The sequence below is a fragment of the Chiloscyllium punctatum genome, chromosome 32 (assembly GCF_047496795.1).
Source record: "Chiloscyllium punctatum isolate Juve2018m chromosome 32, sChiPun1.3, whole genome shotgun sequence".
Classification (NCBI taxonomy): Eukaryota; Metazoa; Chordata; class Chondrichthyes; order Orectolobiformes; family Hemiscylliidae; genus Chiloscyllium; species Chiloscyllium punctatum.
In genome coordinates, this window is record NC_092770.1 from 9,252,045 (window position 1) to 9,272,291 (window position 20,247).

General features: G+C 39.2%; 1 protein-coding gene across 1 annotated transcript in view; it reads left to right on the forward strand.

The window, feature by feature from the left end:
* ptprq (protein tyrosine phosphatase receptor type Q) overlaps positions 1 to 20,247 on the forward strand; it is a 180,569-nt gene that overhangs the window by 141,448 nt on the left and 18,874 nt on the right. The window contains exons 42-46 of the mRNA XM_072551604.1: positions 726 to 854; positions 3,108 to 3,152; positions 10,315 to 10,341; positions 10,882 to 10,963; positions 17,485 to 17,575. Of these exons, the coding sequence (XP_072407705.1) occupies positions 726 to 854; positions 3,108 to 3,152; positions 10,315 to 10,341; positions 10,882 to 10,963; positions 17,485 to 17,575 (374 nt within the window). The remainder of the gene's footprint in view (positions 1 to 725; positions 855 to 3,107; positions 3,153 to 10,314; positions 10,342 to 10,881; positions 10,964 to 17,484; positions 17,576 to 20,247) is intronic.

A 20,247-nucleotide genomic window follows, 5' to 3' on the forward strand; every position in this document is an offset into this window, starting at 1 on the left:
TATATATAAAGTATCCAATTTCCTATTCATTGCAAGCAGAAAGACCATACGTGTGTAGAAGAAGGGCTTATGCTCGAAACATCGATCCTCCTGCTCCTTTGATGCTGCCTGACCTGCTGCGCTTTTCCAGCAACACATTTTTCAGCATATGTGTATATTGCCTGGTTCAGCTCTACAAAATGAGTGACAGGTATTCACCAGTCAATTTCTCAGGGCCATGCCCTGAACAATCAGAATCAACCTACAGGTTTAAAATTTAAACAAAATTTTGGTGTTAACTGTCGATCACCATTAATAGGTTCATCCTCCATGGAAATGTCTCTACCAGTCAGAGTCTACATATCAACCAGGCAGCATTCTCCTGTCCTGTTAGTTTATCCCTTGAATTGGTATTCTTGTGAATTGACCTGATTAATGCAAGATGAAAAGCTCTAACTTTTCTCAGTACATTTAACATGTGTCATATTTGATGGGACGGCATTATCTATTCCACCTCAATCTCTCCAGTTCTTCTGTATACAGGCAGTATGGCATCAAGGTAAGCAAAGAGCCTGCAAATATTTTACCTGTTAATGCTGCCACAAAAGTGCCCTTTGCAAGGAAAAACAAAGTTGGAAAGTTTTGTCATTTATCTTGTTGCAAATAATGATTGAGTTAATCTTTCTTATAACTATTGTGTTATGTATGTGTACTGACTGTTATTGGTACCTGAAATCCATATGTAGAATAAGACAAAAGCAGAAGGAAGGAGGCACATACTCTCCAAGGGATGCAGAAATTATTGACACTAAATTCAAACTGGACCAGATGATTGCAGTGACCGACCTGGAGCTAAAGGAGGAGAAGCTGACACGGTAAGCTTTTGAAATCCCAGCAGCCAATGAGTCATGACCCTATTCTGACCTGTACTTGTTTGCAGTGCCATTATTTACTGAGATCACACTCCCTTTTGAAAGGCCAAATTCCATCATTTAGGAGCTTCATACCAGTTTAAAAAAGCAGTCAATCTTCCTTGGGTTTAATCTTCCAAAAAAAAAAGCAACATGTCGTTTATGTCTTAAAACGGAATAAGTACACTGAAATTCAAATTGATTTCAAGAAAGATTAAACCGTTATTTGAAAAGTACATGTTTTAACATGATAAATTCTAACTGTATTTTGCTCATGTGTTGGTGCAGTTGATTGAACAAAATAGGTTAGAAATTCAGGTACAGGATAAAAGAACTGATTGTGAAATGTGAATGAGTGAAAGAAAGAACTTTAGCCTGTAATTACTTTGCTTATTCAACTCACTATCTGCATATCAGATATAAAATTATATCCATACTTTGCCTTTAATTGTGGTATTTTTGATTGTTCTTCTTTCAAATGTACACTAAATATTGGAAATGTTAAAGGATCAATTCATTCAAATGAAATATTCCAGTGTGATTTAACTTAAAATTGCACATCACAATCACAAGAAAATAGTCTGGTAATGCTAAACAATGATAGCAGGAAATAAAATAAAAGTTAGAGTAAAGATTAATTAAAAATTGTTTTTGAAAATATTTAGAAACTATTGTGATCAGGGGCCAAACTAATATAGTTCATTTTTGCATAGATGAAGTAAATATCATTAAATACCTTGATTTAGACTTTGGTACTCACCTTTCCATACCATCTTTTGTGGAAACTTAAGGGACAGGCTGGGGAGGAAATTTATTATGTTTATAGTTTCTCATCTGCTCAATACCTGGTGCCCAGGTTGCTGCTTACGGAAATAATAGGCACATTAGAGAGAAATGCCACCACATATGATTAGATTAGATTCCCTACAGTATGGAAACAGGCACTTTCGCCCAACAAATCCACACCGACCCTCCGAAAAGCAACCCACCCAGACCCAGTCCCCTACATTTACCCCTGCACCTAACACTACGGGCAATTTAGCATAGCCAATTCATCTAACCTGCACATCTTTGGACTGTAGGAGGAAACCGGAGCACCCAGAGGAAACCCTCACACACAGTTGCCCGAGGCAGGAATTGAACCCGGGTCCCTGGCGCTGTGAGGCAGCAGTGCTAACCACTGAGCCACCATGACACCCAAAATATATTTCTCGTAATTTGTGCCATTTGATAATTTAAGAGCTGCCCAGCAGATCCAATAACCTCCTGATATGAGCTTGATGGCCCGATTTTGAGATTGTTGTCATCTGTTCCTGTTCAAGCACTGATAAAGCATAAAAACTCTAAAGAGGCAGACAATTTTAAAAGATGGTCTGTCATTGTTATATTTTTACTTTGAAGTGACTAACAATGTAACTAAGTGATTTAAGTGACCCCAGACCAGAAGGTAAGCCTTAGGCCATTCCCGATCCTTCCAATTTCCCTAACCAGAAGAAACTTAGGCAATTTTTCTCAGAGTACTGTTATCAACAAGACATGTACGCTGCTTCCTTCTGCGCCCCTGTATTTTCAGGATTTAAAATCAAACACAAGGTGCCCACATCTGCATTCATAATCCTACACATAATGAATATACATAACATTGAGGCAGTATTAATATTCAATTTCTTCACATTAAATGAGTGTATGATTGTATTCTAGTTAAATATGATTGGATATATTTCATCTTACTGTTCATTTCAGGATAATGATATGGGGTTAAATAGCAGCACTAAAATCAATTAGTGTATTAGATGTTATTTTTCTATTTATTTAGATATGTAGACCAATACTTGGGACCTTCATGCATTTTATAACCAGATTTGGAGAGTTTAAATTTTTAAATCACATTTGTATTTCTTTTGAGTTTTCTTGTGTATTGGAATTGTATTAGCTGCTAAATCACTAACTTACAACTGCTACTGCTATCCTTCTGTGAGTGACCATGTTTCACAGCATGAATTATCTCGTGTATCAATGTGAATTGCCATGTTTTACTTGCTGATTTAAAGAACTTGTGTTGTTCAAGAATTACTAGTTTACCTGTTGGCAACAGCCCCTGTGTGCTACCAGCAAATACTCTTACTTAAAGACAAAATGTTAAAGCATGAAATTGAGTTTCAAAATCAACATTTTAAAAATTTACAGACTAACATTCTGATGGCTCCTTTCTTACAGTTATTCCTCGTTATTCTTTAGACGCAAGGAAATTTATGTCATCCAGTAAGTGAAGTACTTAGTCTGTTGAAGCTTCTGGTGCAATTTCACGCAAAAGTATATCAAGTTACAATAACAGGAACTATAAAATTAGATAAATGCTCCCTTATTCTTAAAGATTTCAGGGCACTTTAGAAATCTGATGACTAAAACATTTTAACATCTTCTTGGTATGTATGTTTCGAATGATGATGCAACGGAAATGATAATAATGTAGCCCATAAACAAGCACCTAATCGGTTACCTAATTTGTGCACCACTCAGTTTTCATATTCTACCCTTGTATCAGTTGAAACTGTCATCTATTCCTTTGCTAGTTCTTGACTTGAGGTTCCAACATTCTCCAAGACAATTTCCCACTTTCTATCCTTAATAAATTTGAGGTCATCCAAAGGTCTGTTCCATGTCCTTACTTGTATGAAGTACTGTTCACACATTGAGAACCTTTTTCCACGTATGGAGTCAGCTATTACAAGGGGGCATAGCTTTAAATTAAGGGGGGGTAGATATAGGACTGATGTTAGGGGTAGGTTCTTCACTCAGCGAGTCGTAAGTTCATGGAATGCCCTGCCAGTAGCAGTAGTGGACTCTCCCTCTTTATGGGTATTTAAGCAGGCATTGGATAGGTATATGGAGGATAGTGGGTTAGTGTAGGTTAGGTGGGCTTTGATCGGCGCAACATCGAGGGCCGAAGGGCCTGTACTGCGCTGTAATGTTCTATGTTCTATGTTCTATTACTTCTATGCTCACTAACCTACATTAGCTATCACCTGAGCAACACATCAAATTTAAAATTCTCAAATTCCTCCATAGCCCTTCCCTATCTCTGTAATCTCCTGTGGTTTGACAGTCCTGTTAGAAATCCGTGCTGTTCTCATTATGCCCTCTTGAGCATTCCCAATTTGAACTGCTCCATAGTTGATGGCAATGCTTTCTACAATGTCAGCCTAAAACTCTGGATTTTCCTCCCTAAATCTCTCTGCTTCTCTTCAGCATATGAAGTTTAGAATGTTTGAAACATCTGGTTGAAATGCCTCTCATTTATTGTTGGAACTTAGACATCTGATTGTCTTCTGAATGCATTGAATGAGAATTTTCCTTTCTGATGGTTTAACTGAGGACCAGTTGACTCCAAAAGGGTTTTACTATTCTTACAAAGCTCCAACAAATTGTAACGATAAATGAAATTTATGGCTCCTACATTTCTCTATGGATAGCTAGTTAACACTTCAAACCAAAAATATGACCATTCTTTCTATGCCATTGAACATTAAGTCAAAAAAAGCTGATGTTTAATTTTATGAGACTATTTATCGATTGATAACATTTTGAAACACCACTGTCACTAAAATAAAAAAAGTCTTGATTATATGTATCAGTAGTTTGAAGCATCAAAATAGCAACACACTAAGAAGGATGTAAATAATTCATTTGAGGAGGTAATGCCAAGTGAGTTTATGGTTAGTCACTTAGTTTAGCACATAGTAGAGCAGAAACAGGAGATGGTGCCAGAAGACAACCAGCAGCTGAGTACCCCAGTGACCATGTGGATGCTAGGTATGGCCCTTTCAGTACTTTGGCAAATATGGTATCACTGTAAAGTTGGTCAAACATTATAATCAGGGGTCGAGAGAGTGGTGCTAGAAAAGCACAGCAGGTCAGGCACCATCCAAGGAGCAGGAGAATCGACATTTCATCAAAATTCCTGATGAAAATTCTTGCCCAAAATGTCGATTCTCCTGCTCCTTGGATGCTGCCTGTCCTGCTGCGCTTTTCCAGCACCGCACTCTCGACTCTGATCTCCAGCATCTGCAGTCCTCACATTCTTGTAACCTTAAAATGCTCCTGTTACTATTTACTGGGAAAGATTGTGCAAGTCCTGGTTTTGCTCAGTAGAGCTAATCAAGATGTTTGGTAGAATTTAATGCAGAAAATACTCTGGGTAGAATAATGTGGACATCTTGGAGTACAAATACATCAATCACTGGGTATTGTGCCCAGCTTTTAAGGAAAAAGCAAACCACACTCTGGCCTTTGGTTCTCAGGAAATAATTTAAATAAAGGAATTTACGCTAATCCTGTATCTAACATTGGTTATATTACAGTTGTATTTACAAGGAAACTGGGCAATCAGATGAGGGAGAAGGTTATGATGGTAGATTTAGATGAGAATAATGAGAGGAAGTTCAGGTGGAGCATAAACATTAGCATGGACTGTTGAGTCCAATGGTCTACTTCTGCTGTGTGACTCCAAGGTACAGATAAATAGGTAACAGCAACACATTTTTCAGCTCTGATCTCCAGCATCTGAAGTCCTCACTTTCTCCTAACAGTTACATAGGTAACCAGGATTTGAATTTTCCATTTGCAGTTTAAATGTCCTGTCCGTCTCAGCCTGCTCCTGTCCCACTGAACTTATCTCCGCGTACCTTGACACCGTCCTGTTCCCCTTATTCCAGGAACTCCCAAAGGATGCACTGGCAAGGCCTCCACCTACACTGTGCCCCAGCTCAATGGATTCTCTATCCAGGAGCACAATTTGGTGAGCACACCACTGACTCACCTCTACAGGTGGCTGTGGAAGAATTGTCCCAGGACTCTCCCATTCAGGGCACTCCCAGAGACCAGACATCTGCTCAGCCTCAGGCAGAAGACAATCCCCATGCTCCTGGCCATAAACGCCTTTGTAAAGAAGCGCAGACAGGAACAGCATCAGGATTTTCAATGGCTATTGGCAGGCTGGAATGAAGGAAAGAGAAGGCTATCAACATTACCATTACTGTGGTGCATGTGTCTGTCTGTCTCCATGGATAAGTTGGAAACTGTCAGGGAGAACCAGGTGTTGCACACTCAGTGTCTGCCAGATATGTGTGTGGTCCTACTTCCATTGGCTCTAGCTGTAGATACTCAACATCAACAGCAAGTTGAGAAGGGGACGGGACCTTGACCTCACTCGACCTACCCCACAAACAACTGCACAAATCACGTTCACAGATTCAGCATTGTCCTACGGGGTATACATATATTTATGGGTAACCTAGCAATCTATTTGGACTCTGAAATGTACGGTGGAAAGGGGTTTTCTGGATTGCTCTCAACCTGCTCTCTCTTACAAAGATTTCACTGCATGATACTTGGATATGACATGCTGACTGAAGCCTGAACAGCCACATAACCTTAGCACCAGGTGATGTTACTAAACTCTCTCAATGACAGCTTCTTTTTCCTTTACAGTCAATAGGACAGAGAAAGTGTAGATAATTGGAAGGGCATCACCAGATGATATCAAGTGTACAATCAGATGGATTATGGAATGTTTAGTCAGCAACAGATAAAAATTGAAAGACTGCAGTAATAACAAGGTCATCATTCACTCAGTGACCCTGTTAAATGAAGCCAATCCCCAGATTTGAGGTGCCTGCCGTTCCCCAAGACACCATGGTCTTACCACCTCATAAGCTCTATGAACTATTATTGAGCAAACCATTGGGACTGACTAGCCATCCTCAGAGGGGGACTACAGTCAAGGGACACATCTAATTCTGGTCTGGAGAATTACTTGGCAGAACTACCCCAACTTGAGAACGGCTCTGGGGTCTCCACAATTCCCTGTTTTGATTGCATTAGATTACTTACAGTGTGGAAACAGGCCCTTCGGCCCAACAGGTCCACACCGACCCGCCAATGCGCAACCCACCAAGACCCATTCCCCTACATTTGCCCCTTCACCTAACACTACGGGCAATTTAACATGGCCAATTCGCCTAACCTGCACATTTTTGGACTGTGGGAGGAAACTGGAGCACCCGGAGGAAACCCATTCAGACACGGGGAGAATGTGCAAACTCCACACAGTCAGTTGCCTGAGGCGGGAAATGAACCCGGGTCTCTGGCGCTGTGAAGCAGCAGTGCTAACCACTGTGCTACCGTGCCACCCACTGTGCCACCGTGCCGCCCGTTTTACCTACTTGCAATCTCTAGACTGGTTATACTTGACCCACAGGGCTGACTGTGGCCTAATTCCTGGATTGTAAGCACACAATTCCCTGAATTTTGGCAGGAGTAAGTGCTTGATTGGCCATAGCCAACTCCAGACCAGAATTAGATGTGTCCCTTGACTGTAATCCCCCTCTGACGTATAGACATGGTAATTTGCTTGCAGCCCTAAACTCCTGGTACACGCTGCATATGTAACATTGATGTAACCATGTCCACCCCATGACTGGTCAGTGCTCCCCATCGTGACAAGCTGCCTGCTTCTCTCATTATGCTGAAAAACAATGCAAGCCACAAAGCAGCCTCTAAGGAAGCACAAATTGAGTGTATAGAAGGCAGGATAGGGACCATAAGATGCATCCTCATTAGATGCACGTATGTTTCCCTGCATGAAAGGCAACAAGACAGAAGTATGCAAGTCATTTGTGTCCCTGAGTTCTAATGTAAAGTATTGAAGGGCCAAAACAGTGTGTGAGCTGGCTTAAAGGCTGGCATGCTGATGTGATGAGGTGTATGGTTTGCTACTGCTGACTTCCATGGGAAAGGATAAAGGAAGATGGCAATCATGGAGCATACAGGGACATTGTGATGAAGAACTGAGACAAGCATTCAACAAGCTTGAGGTGTCTTTTACCTTCTCTGGCGTATATTCTGGGAATTTGCCCTCTCTAGAAAGAGAATTGGAAATGGCACTAGGGGAGTTGGGCTCCTAATGAGATGCAAATAAAGTATTTCTTGTTCAATAGCAAGATTGTGAAGTTGTCATTTAAACCTTTAGGGGAAATCAGAAAAGAATTCCTTGTTGCTGAGATTGCAATTTTTTTCATTCTAGCCAAACTTTTCCACCTTTCTCACCATTGCCCATGGCACATCAAAGAAGGGAAAAACCCATCTGTAATTGTCCCAAACTAAATAAACCATAAAGTACTTCTACCATAATGCTCAGTATTTTAATACATTAAACATTAAATAGTTTAAATCCTGATTGAAGGTTCATGAAGCCTATGATGGTTCAGAGAAGACTTGTTGTAATTATGGTATTAAGCAAAATCAATTCAGAATGTTTGCAGGATATTGTTACACATTAGGACCAAAGTAATGCTAAATGGACATTGTAGAATTCAAAATATTCAATATCTGTGCTTTTTCATGATGGCATAATGAATAATGAACACTCATTATTACACTTTTGCATTTCAAATTTTCCTGATACTGCTAATAAATCATGAAACATGGTGGATTGCAATTTCTTGGCAACTTTGCTGTGTGCATTTCACTATTATAGTTATGGAAAGCTAACATACTGTTTATGGCCATAACAAATCTAGTAAAGAAAATTGTCCAGCTGTGAGATTCAGCTGTAAAATTGCTTGAAGTAAAATCAATACTCTCAATCTGAAATACACATTCTAAAAAAGCATAAAAATAAACCATAAAAATATGAACATCTGTGAAAATGGATAGTTTAGGGCTTAAAGAATAGACCCATACTGAAATAAAAAAATAAAAACGTGAATAAAACTCAATAGTAATAAAAAGTTAATGATTCTAGTTGAGAAAGCTCGCTCAGAAGATTTTCCGCCTTTGTTTTCAATTTAGAGAGCATAGAAATCATGAAAGTAAATTTCATGGGCCTGAACAGGGATTCTATTGGAGTCTTTCAGGTTCAGAGAGACAGCTACTTATTAGAAAGGGCATGTGGAGGAAAACATCAGTTCAGGTGCATTCCATTTATGCAGCAGCACATGTTTGCCTGAGATTCTGGTATCCACCCACCCAACCTACCATTTTACCCTTGTCCTGATGAGCAGGGAATGGAGGGAGGGTTCTGTGGCTATGTGCAGCTAAGTAAAACTTAAGAATTTGTTTTCTTACTTTAGAGGTAGTCAAGAGCCCAAGATATTTGCCTGATCTGGACCTCTCAGCACAGTCAATGTTGGGATGCCAATATACCTTCACATGTAATGCCTGTGGAATAGCCCTTCCCCCCCTACTCTTGTAACTTACCTTTTTCCATTGCAACACTGAAAAGGTTCAGGACATCTCTTTGGGCTCGGGAGGAACTTAGAGTGCAGATGGAATATGATCCAAAAATATGGAGGAGGGCATGTTTTGATAAGGACATAAGAAATCTTCAAGGTGATATTGAGCAAGTGGCCAAAAACCTGACAGATGTCATTCCATGTGGGAAAGTGCGTGGTCGTGCATTTTGGTAGCAAGAGTCAAAAGAAAGACTATTATTTAAATGAAGAGAGATTCCAAAAAGGATGCAGTGTAGAGGGATCTGGATGTACTTGTCTATGAAACCCAAGCATTGTGATGCAGTTTCAGCAAGTAATTAAGAAATTTGACCCGTATTGTTAGGGACTTGGTGTTTTAAAACAGGGAAGTCTTGTTACAACATGTTACAGGGAGTTGGTGAGGTACAACCCAAAATGCTTTGTGCAATTTGGTCCTTGTATTTAAAAGAAGAAACTACTGGCATTGGAAGTTGTTTAAAGAAAATTCACTAGTCTTGACTCCTGAGGCACAGGAGTTGACATCAAGAACAGCAAAACAGGCTAGGTCTTTAATCATTAGATTTTAAAAGAACGAGGGATGATCTTATTGAAACATTAAAGATTCTGAGGGGCTTTGGGTAGATGTTGACAAGATGTTACCACTATTGCGAGAATCTGAAACTAGGAGGCATAGATACAAAATAAGGGGACACTGAAGTGTGAAGAAATGTTTCTCCCGGAGGGTTGTGAATGTTTGGAATTCTCTACCTGAAAGAGTTGTGGAGGCTAAATGACTGAAAACAGTTAATTGGGGGGTTACATAAATTATTGAAATATCAAGCAGTTAAAGGGTATGTTGAGGTGGCATGTAAGAAGAATTGATGCCTGGAGCAGACCCAGCCATAATCGTGCTGATGACAGGACAGGATTGAGGGGCCAAATAGCCTATTGCGGTTCTTATATTTTTATGTTTTTATGCTTTTTGTGTCATAAACATTGTCATAGTTTTTAAGAATATATATCTAAAATATGTGACAATTTAGTTTAAAATATAAAAATATGCTTTCGCCTTTCATAGTAATAATCTTTGTTGCATATACTTTATGCTACTTCTTTGTATATTGTGTCAACTATAAACAAATGCAAAACTTTGAAAAATCTCTACATTGCAGATTACTCAGTTATAGGAAATCCCTCAAGTAAGTGGTTGCAAATTTCTATTTTGTTGTTCATAGCTGGATAAAATTTGATGTGGTTTCGTTTCTATTTTCTGTCAGATTAAAAGACAAGCAATATAAATCATAAAAGCATGACCAATTGCATGGTAACTGGAGAAGGGCTTTTTTTGTCTCCCTCTGGAGAGAACCTTACATATCTGTGTTTCAGCTTTGGAAGCAATGTGGGCTTATTTAAATTCCTTGGAGAGCAGGACAGAATGATAATACTTTCATTGCATTTGTTTTTTATTCCTAATTCCAAGAAAGAACTTCAAGTTCCACAAAAGTCCTCAACACTTATCAAATCTACACATATTCTTTTAACCATCCCTTCAAACAAATCATCACTATTTAAATATTTCCTTATCAGGCCTATGTGCTTTGTTCTAAAGAATTGCAGTATCTTAACTCTAGATATTTTTGAGTTCAGTATATAATCCATAGAGTGATCTGTATGTTTGTGACAAATTTTGAAATAAATGATATGATTTTGTAATTTGTTTTATTCAATCTATCCCACAGGCCCATTAGCAAGAAGTCATTCTTGCAGCATGTAGAAGATCTGTGTGTTAATAACAACATGAAGTTTCAAGAAGAATTTTCGGTATGTCTTCAACAGTTGTCACAACATGCCAAAAATTTAGAAGCTCCACATGTCACAATTTATGTCTAGTTGAGTGTATGTGAGACAAGTGAGAACCTTTGCCTTGATAATCAATACCCAATTACCAAGTTTAATGTTTATATAGTAACATTACACTAATTTTGACTTTTCACTATAGGTGGCAACCTGATCGGAATCATTTGCCAGCCACTTCCGTGTAGTTGATCCTCTGTAGACCACCCCAGATCGACATTCTTTCTTTCTGGGGTGCCACTATATGTATTCATTAGGCAGAGGGTAATGCTACAAAGTTCTATTGAACTATTTGTAAAATTCTGTTATCCTTGAAAGAATCAAGATCATTTTCAACGCACAAGTTCCCCATTCAGAGCAACTTTAAATTTAAATTAAAATTCCATTTTGAATCAATGGCAGTCACTCTTACCTCACCTCTGGTTTCATGGTGTGTTTCATAATTCTGTGGAAATTTCAGGGCCTCTTCGGTAAAAACCACAACAACAGCTTAGGCTAATGTGATGTAGCCCAACCTCTGAATGCTGAGCAGTAAAGGAGACACAATGGATAGAGATGCTAGTTCATCTCACTCACTTTCTCACTCAAATGTGGGAAGGATGTGCCAAAAACTCGACAGGGCCAGTCAACTGCCAGAGCATCAGGTATAATGCAAACAGTTAGCCCAATTAAATTGTGACTCAGTACAAGGCTACTTTCATCCCATAAGAAATATTTTTTATTAAGTCATTTGATGTACCCACTAAGCAAACCTGGAAGATATAATAATGTAGGTGCACAAACTATACATCATATTATGTCATCAAGAGGAATTGCACAGGGCAAGTAACACTGATGGCGCATTTGTTACTCACAGGGTGACAAATGGGCTGCAATTTGTATGAATTTTTCCAGAGAAAATGAGGTTCAGCGACCAAATTTTTGTTCATTCCCTCTGGCTTTCCCTGTAATTGGGATGCAACTGTGTCTTCTTGTCAACCTGTTTCATGACTACGATCTTGCAAAATCATTTTATGTCATCTAATGCTGCTGCTTGCTTTCTGTGTAAATGATGGGATTTAAACAGCCTGACATGGTTCCTCCCAACAAGTTAGAGAACTAGTGGGAAGTCAGCATTACCTCTGTAGGGAAGCCCAACAGATTAGATGCCTGTTTAACTAGCAAGCGGGGGGACACCCCCTTGAGTTAGGACCCTGTTGGTAGAAACCCCATCCTGAAAGAGCTACCGCTGATGGTGCTCCAGGGACTTCAGGAGGAATTGTTGCTGGTTCCTGGGGTCAGATGAGTGAGAGTGGGACAGGAGTGACTGCAGGGGGCTCTGGGACACAGGCAGTGGGGTGGTTTTCACTAAGCTCTTCCACAATACCCCTACCATACCAGGTTCCCCAGTCAAAATGTTTGACAATGAGGGATTCGTAGGTTTGTGGGAACCTTACAGGGTTATACTGGCCAGCCTTTAAGAGATGGGAAAAGTCATGTAACTCTCTTTGATCCTTGAGACACTACTAAACTTAATTGGATTGTCAATTAGCTTATTAATTAGCCTCGTTGACCGCTTGCCGTAAGTGAGCAAGAATCCTGCATCAGCCTCTTCCATGAGGTTAATGTCCAGCCACGCCCATTCCTATGGTTCCTGATTTGATGGGATGACTAAAATCAATCCAGAGATTTATGAATAAGTAGCTCTTCTGAACAGTTCAGTTCAATTTTTATTTTTAAATGGAGACACTTGTATTCTAGTCATGCTTCTCTTCTTGAATATCTCTATCAGTCTGTTTATTAATCTCTTCCTCTTGGGAGGGAAGTGGCCTTGTGTTTCATTATACTGGGCCATGAGAAATCCCAAAATTGCCTGCATTAAATCCAAAGCTGTGATGGCTGGCCAACGCTGTCTGCTGTGTAACACTTCCTGCACCATTTGCGTGAGTTAATAGGAGGGCTAGATGTTGTGTTATCTTTAGAAATAGTATCCTCGTCCTTTGTATTCCCACTCTTCTCTTGTATTTCAGCCATCTAGTATATTCCAGTCATGCTTCTGCCATTGGGGCTCCTGTCAGTTGGTCCTTGCATGGTTATTTCTGCCATGCAGGCTTTCCACACGCAATATAAATCAACTGTCCAAACCTATTTGCAAGTATGTATAATTTTTCATCTTCTGGAAAATAAAAGGCTAACATTCAAAAGAAGCACACTTGTGTTCCACTATCAGTGATACCATATGATTGTGTCTTTATTCATTTGTGACATTGCAACATTTCTGGTCCATTCCTAGTAAACTTCTAAATGTGGTAGTAAGCCATTTCTTAGACCATTGCATGTGGTGAAGAAACATCCATAGTGCTGCAATGAAAGGAGTATTTAATCCAGTGAAGAAGCAGCAATATATTTCTACACCAGGAATGGTCTGTAGCTTGGTGGGGAACTTGCAGGTTGTGGTGTTCCCTTGTGCCTTCTGAACTTGTCCTTCTAGGAAGTAGAGGTCAAGAATTTGGAAGGAGTTGTCAAAGGAGCATTGGCAAGTTGCTGCAGTGCAGGTCAATGTGCACACTTTTGCCACAGTAACTCATTAGGAAGGGAGTGAATGTTTAAGATGATGGATAATGTGCAAATCAAACAACATGCATTGTCCTGTATGGTGTTGGGATTATTGAGTGATGGAACTGCACTCATCCAAGCAAATGGAAAGTATTTAGTCACATAACTGACTTGAGCCTTGTAGACCATGGATAGGATTGGGGGAATCAGGATGTGAGTTTCTTGTCAAAAAAATTCCAAGCCTCTGATCTGTTCTTGTAGCCACTATTTATTTGGTTAGTCCATTCAGTTTATACAGTTCAGCTTCTGATCAATGGTAACTCCCAGGTTTCTGATGCTGGAGGATTCAATGAAAGTAATGCCATTGAATATCAAGAGAGGATGGTTGGATTCTGTCTTGTTGGAGGTAGTCATTAGCTGGCAGTTGTGTGACGCAAATGGTAACATGCAACTCATCAGCCCTAGCTCCAACATTGTTCCAATCTTATGGGCACAGACAGCTTCAGTATCTGAGGAGTTGCAAATAGTGTTGAAGCTTATGCAATTGGTGGTGATAAATTCCCATCTCTGCTCCTATTGTGAAAGAAAGGTAATTAATTATGCAGCTGAAGATTTTGGGGTCCAGAACACCACCTTGGGCTGGTAAGAACAACATATAAAGTTTAAATTATATTTGTATTTTTTCTGTTGAAAAGGTGAAGACTTGGTTAGTCACTTTTAAAATTTCATTCCTGAGCTTGGTGCAGTGATGATGAGAGGTTGGGAGGTTAGTTTTGGTTGCATAGATTTTGGTGATGTTTTCTGACCTTTATTCGAAGAGCTTGGGTGTTAACAGTTAAGTACACTAATAAAAATGGTAGAGGAAAATGAAAGATGTGCTGTTGCCTAATAACAGAGATTCAGACATATAGAAAAACACAACAGTCCAGAAAGTCAGTCAATGTGTGATGTATGCTTGACAATGAAGGATTACTGGACACAGTTGAGGAAATCCATGTAGTTGCTCTGAAGTAACTGTGAATTTAGTTTGCAGTTTGCATTAGGTGTCTTGATGAGAGACCATTGAAGGAATAAAGCATTTAGAGGTTGCACAGAAATTCATCTTAAAAAGCCAGTTAAAGCTACACCTGTATGTGTTTGATTGAAGTACCATTGTCTGGAAATGGTGGTTACCTCATTAAGATTTGAGTGTTTGTAAGAATAGAAGGAATAGAATGAGTTTGAATTCTTTTCTGATTTCTGGAATGGTTTTTTTTTCAAATTTTATTTTAGTCTAGTATAACATAGTGCATGTCTTTAAACCTTGTATTATGAAACCAATTCATATTTAATATTTCATTTTAAGTACTTCATTTTGAAAGAATATGGAGATGCCTGGATTTTTTTTAAAGGCTCAATGGAAAAACATTAGCACTTTTTTTCAAGCAATTCCTCTCAGAATTATATGATTGTGATAATTGTTGCTGTTGGTTACTTGAACTCAATTCAGGAAAAAACTCTTGTTTTTGACTAGGCTTTATAGCTAACCAGTACAAACAGTGGTTTCAGGCTTAGAGTTTTTGTTTTAGATTTATTTGGGAAAGGTCTTCTAAGAACAAAGTGTTCGGCAAAAGTCTCCAGTTTCTGATGCACCTTTGTGGTGAATTAAGTGTGAAACCTAATTGTTCTTATGGACGTCAGTGATGAAATGAACTTCTCAAGATTGTATTTCCTGAGTTAACTATGTCTGCTAAGACCACAGAAAAAAACTGTAACTTGACCATATGTGCAAGTCCACTGGATGGACAGACTTTGGAGCAGTCTATACCTTTTTTTTGTCCTCAGTAAAAAGCACCCTTGGACAGAAAGGGTGGAGAAATTTGTTTATTTTCCAGTGTGTGTGCATAACACACAAATTATGTGTGTTAACCAATTGTGCATCTTCACTGGATAGGTTTTGTCTTATAATAAATCACTAATGTTTACCAAAGAAATTTAGTTGATGGATCTTTTCACAGAGGAAAAGCACATGAGTGGCCTTATTAGGACTTTGGTAAAACACTTTAAATTTATGTTCTGACTAGTGCAGCAGTGGGACTAGAGAAAGACGGGGCACTGCTCTGCTCCTATATTGGATACAAAACCTGTTAATAAATGATTTTATTCTTTCAGTTAGATATACACTGCCAATCTCTTGTGAACATATTCAATCACTGGCCTCCATGGTCAAAAATAAAACAGAGTTAGGATCTAACAAACCAGATTTCACTGTAGGATCTGACTTGTCTGGTATTAACATCAATTGTGATCATAACATTGCCAAGTGCCTAAATTGATGCTGGGTGCTCCATCCAGTTTTGTTTTTTAAATGTTTTCTTCTGTAATGGATTGAAGCAATTGGGTGGCTTGCTTAACCGTGTCAGAGAGCAATTAAGAGTCAGCCACATTTTATAGGTCTGAAGTCTAGGAAGGGCCTCCAGGTACCTTGCCTCAAGGACATGAGTAAATTAGGTGGGATTTTATGACGATATAGCCGTTTCATAGTCACTGTTACTTGGACTATCTCTTTACTGTAGATTTGTTAATTAATTGAATGTGAATTTTGTTCGGCTCCACTTCTCCCCTATAATCTCAGTGCTGTGTATGATTGACTCGTCCTGGTGAACAGATCATTGGATGTTTAATCTACTTGAATTTTGGCATAGGGAAATTATTCTATTGAATCTACTCCCATACATTCTCCTTTGGTTGGATGGAATGCTATATATGAAGTCCTCATTAGATACTAGATGACAAGGCAACATTTCTGGATCTTGCTCAATATGGTTGTTCTCCCAGCAAATTGAGGCTACATTTCAGGTCCAAAGAAATTTGGGGACCCCAATCTTTCACAATGACTTTGATGGCAGGTTAAAGGAAACCACTGACTGGTTCTCCAGGGCTTACTTCACTTTCTGCAAGTTATAACCAGAAACTGGGGAAGCTGTGCAGAAATTCCAACTAATCATCTTTCTCAATGTATTCCAAATTAAGATGCTTCCACTTATTTTCAAGACTGTCTCCAATTGATCTAAGATACTGATTCTGTGACTGCTCTTTTTTAATCAATAGAAATATTGAAATTTAAGGCAGAAATGTGAACAGAATCAGGAGCCTTCCTGCCACCAAATCCTTTAGACCATCTGATTGTCTTATGAAAGAAAAGATGTACAGAATTTAGTATTAGTGACAGTAGTCCTGCCCATTGATAGGAAAACTGGTAGGAATCTCACACCACATTTTAATAGAAGGCCTAATACATTTATGAGGAAATCAGATAGTTAACTGGACACTGTGAGGCCTCCTGTGAGTCTAAGGTGGAAATCTCAGCCCCAAGAGTTGCCGACCATTCATAGTCCAAGGAAGTAGGTAGCCTGCAATGGAATCCCCTTTCCTGTAAACATACACACGCACACATTCGCGCATGCGCACACACATGCCAGAACTTGTCAGGCAGTCTTCTGGAGGCAAAGGAGACCCTAATGAGTCTCTTTCCTCCTTGAATCTTCATTAATCCCTGTAGGGCAGGGATATTTTGATTGAAATGGCTCATTTCTAAACCCAATGGCACTCATTCTAGATGGGACAGTGTTCCTGCTGTCAGGAGTCAGATATGGACACTGTTGTGCAATCATCCAAGCCTACACATCACCTTGCTCACTCTAGCAAGCTCGCTGAATTTTGTTGGTATTCCAGTTTTAGACGTTGTTAAATTTTTCTGCCTATTATGTTTGCTTAAGTATAGTACTTAAGTTGCTATAGTACTTAAGTAATACATTGTAAACCAATGCAAGGCTCAAAAGAGGATGCTTAGCTTAGTTTGGAAACAGATCTCCCTAGCAGGAAGTTTAATAGTACTGGATTCATGGCTATTCATGGATATTTTTATCAGTTTTGATTGTCAGAAATGACAGTTTGAAATATTTATTTTAAAGGAACTCCCCAAACTGGGTCAGGAACTTACATCATCTGATGCTGACTTGCCCTGGAATCGAACCAAGAATCGCTTTGCAAATATAAAGCCCTGTAAGTTCTGTTAATTTTTTTGATTAGAGGACCTTTACAGAAGTATTACCTGAAATATTTTTCAGAAATGTTTAAATTAATATGTGAAGTTTCAATTTTCGAGACGATGTCAGTAATGGTGCAAAAATTATGATGTATTGTTCTAAATGCTATAAACAAATATCATTTTATATCTGATCATAATAAAGATCAGTAAAGTTCTCCAGCTAATTAAGTCAAATGATGTTATATTTTTGAGAAAATGTTGTATATTATATTAAGAACATGGGGGCAACATACACAAGTGTAAAATATTTTCTGCAATAGTTCTTTGTGTAATATTTATTCAGTTAGATTTAAATTCAGGATCAAGCATTGGTGCTACAACAGCCATCTTTTCCCCAGAAAGACAATAAGATTTTTGTTAAAGATCAGTTCAATCTCCATTTTAGCATATTGTTTTCTAAATCAAATATTTACTCATCTGAAAGTGCTAAAAAAATTTGATGAATTAGCTGATTCTTGTTTTGTCCCCTCTATTATTTGTTTCTAATTGATTTCACAATCATGAAGCACATGTTAAGAGGTCAAGTGAGAAATATGTTTATAATTTTTGCCAAGGCTGTTGTCAAACTGACCACTAGGAGATGCACAGGAGCTGCTTGGATTGACTTGGTTTCCAGTTTTCTTTTCCTTTCTTTGATGGAACTATCTGGTTTCTGCTTGCTGCATTTTGGTAAAAACGCAATTCTGTCAATAACTCTCACCAAATACAGTTGAGGTCCTTCAGTTTGGTTCTCAGTTAATAAGTCCCCATTAGATTTGGTAAAAAATTCATAGCAGCCTAGTTCATTTTGATAACTGTGTTGGGGATTACAATTAGCTTTGTCACACAGGCTAAAGACCTTAATTTCAGCACCTATCCTGCTTCTGTAATGAGAGTATGGGTATGTGTAGAAGTGGCAATCTGGGCAGACAACTATCATACCGAAAACACACCGAGCTGGCACATACAATATCCTGCCTGTTATTTTTTACAGCCATCAGTATACATTAATTCAAGTGAAACAAATGAAAAGCAGTTCATGATTAGTATTGGTAAGGGAACTGGCCTAGTGCTGGGACATGGCCAATGCTATTATCACTGGGCATTAATCCAGAAACCCAGGTAATATTCTGGGGACCCAGGTTCAAATCCTATTGTAGCAGATGGTGGAATTTGAATTCGATGAAAAAATCTGGAATTAAGAGACTAACGATGACCACAAATTGATTGTTGGAAAAACCCATCTGGTTTACTAATGTCCTTTAGGGAAGTAAACTACCATCCTTACCTGGTCTAGCCTACATAGGACAGCAGACCCAGAGCAATGTGGTTGACTCTTAACCCCTCCCCCCACCTTGCCCTGGGCAATTAGGGATGGGCAATTAATGCTGGCCTAAACAGTGTCACTCTCATCCCATGAATAAACAAAAATAAAGTAGTGATATACACTGTTAGTAATCCTGAATAATGCATTTCCCAATCAGATGAAATCTTCCTAGGCATTGAATGACATGGGCATTGGTGAAAAAGTCTTATTTTTCCCCAGTGTTAAACGGTGAAACAGGATTCACATTAGTGAGCAGTGAGAGGTCTATTTGTATGCATTCTCATGAATTAACATACCATTATTAGCTAATCTCACATTATTTATGTTACGTTTCTCATTCTCCCACCTGCCAGATGAAAACCAAATAGTGATAATTCCTGACATGAAAGTCAAATGTCAGTTCTCTGCTTGCTCCTCTGGATCTCAATCTCGTATACCAGGCACCAACATTACAGGGCACCTGCTGTGGGCAGGGTTCACATGCACCGCCTGTCCACAGATCTTGGCTTCTGACACACGCCAATATAATCACAGCCTCATGGCACATTTCCACTTAGAATATGATTCTGCACTTCAGTGCTGTACTTTGAGATACACAATCAGCTCTCAATGGTATGCTGATACCAAGACACATTGAGTGCAGCGATAGACATCCACCTCATGGATTCAACCAGGGTGCATTCTTGCTTGGTGTCTCAGCACTAGCCTTTTCCCTTTTTGAGTGCTCGCAACATCCCTGCCTTGCTCTACCTTGCCTTTTTGTGCCACGTCCCCTCAGCCACAGCTGAAATTCTAAAAGTAGTTGTTTCTTGTCTTGCCTTTTAGTACAGTCACAAAGACAAGCAGCTTGTTATTAGTCACCAGTAAAGGAATAGACACATTGCTGTACATTATTGTGCTCACAGCTTCACCATGTGCCATTAGTGTACACAGTAAACACACTGCAAGTACATCAACCAAATGAGTATGTCTAAGTCTGAGAGTCAAATCAAGGGAAATTCTCTCTTCAGTCAGGCTCAGTAAGTCAATGGCAATCTCCAATATCAGTCCAGGCACTGTGATACAGTCAGTCATCCCCTTTTGGTGGTAAGGTCCATGCAAGGATGCATGGGAGGTCAGTCAGAGCTGCATAGAGATCAGTCTGGGATCTGGAGTGTCATCAGTTAGTCTATACGTCCCAATCTGTCAAGAGGTGGACCACAGTCAGTCCTGGGGATCCATTCACTAAAATTCAAGTGGCAGTTATTTGGGGACACTGCTGGGAAGGGAAGCTGTGAAAGTCAGTAATGGGGATTAGAAGCGGCATACAGAGATGCAGAG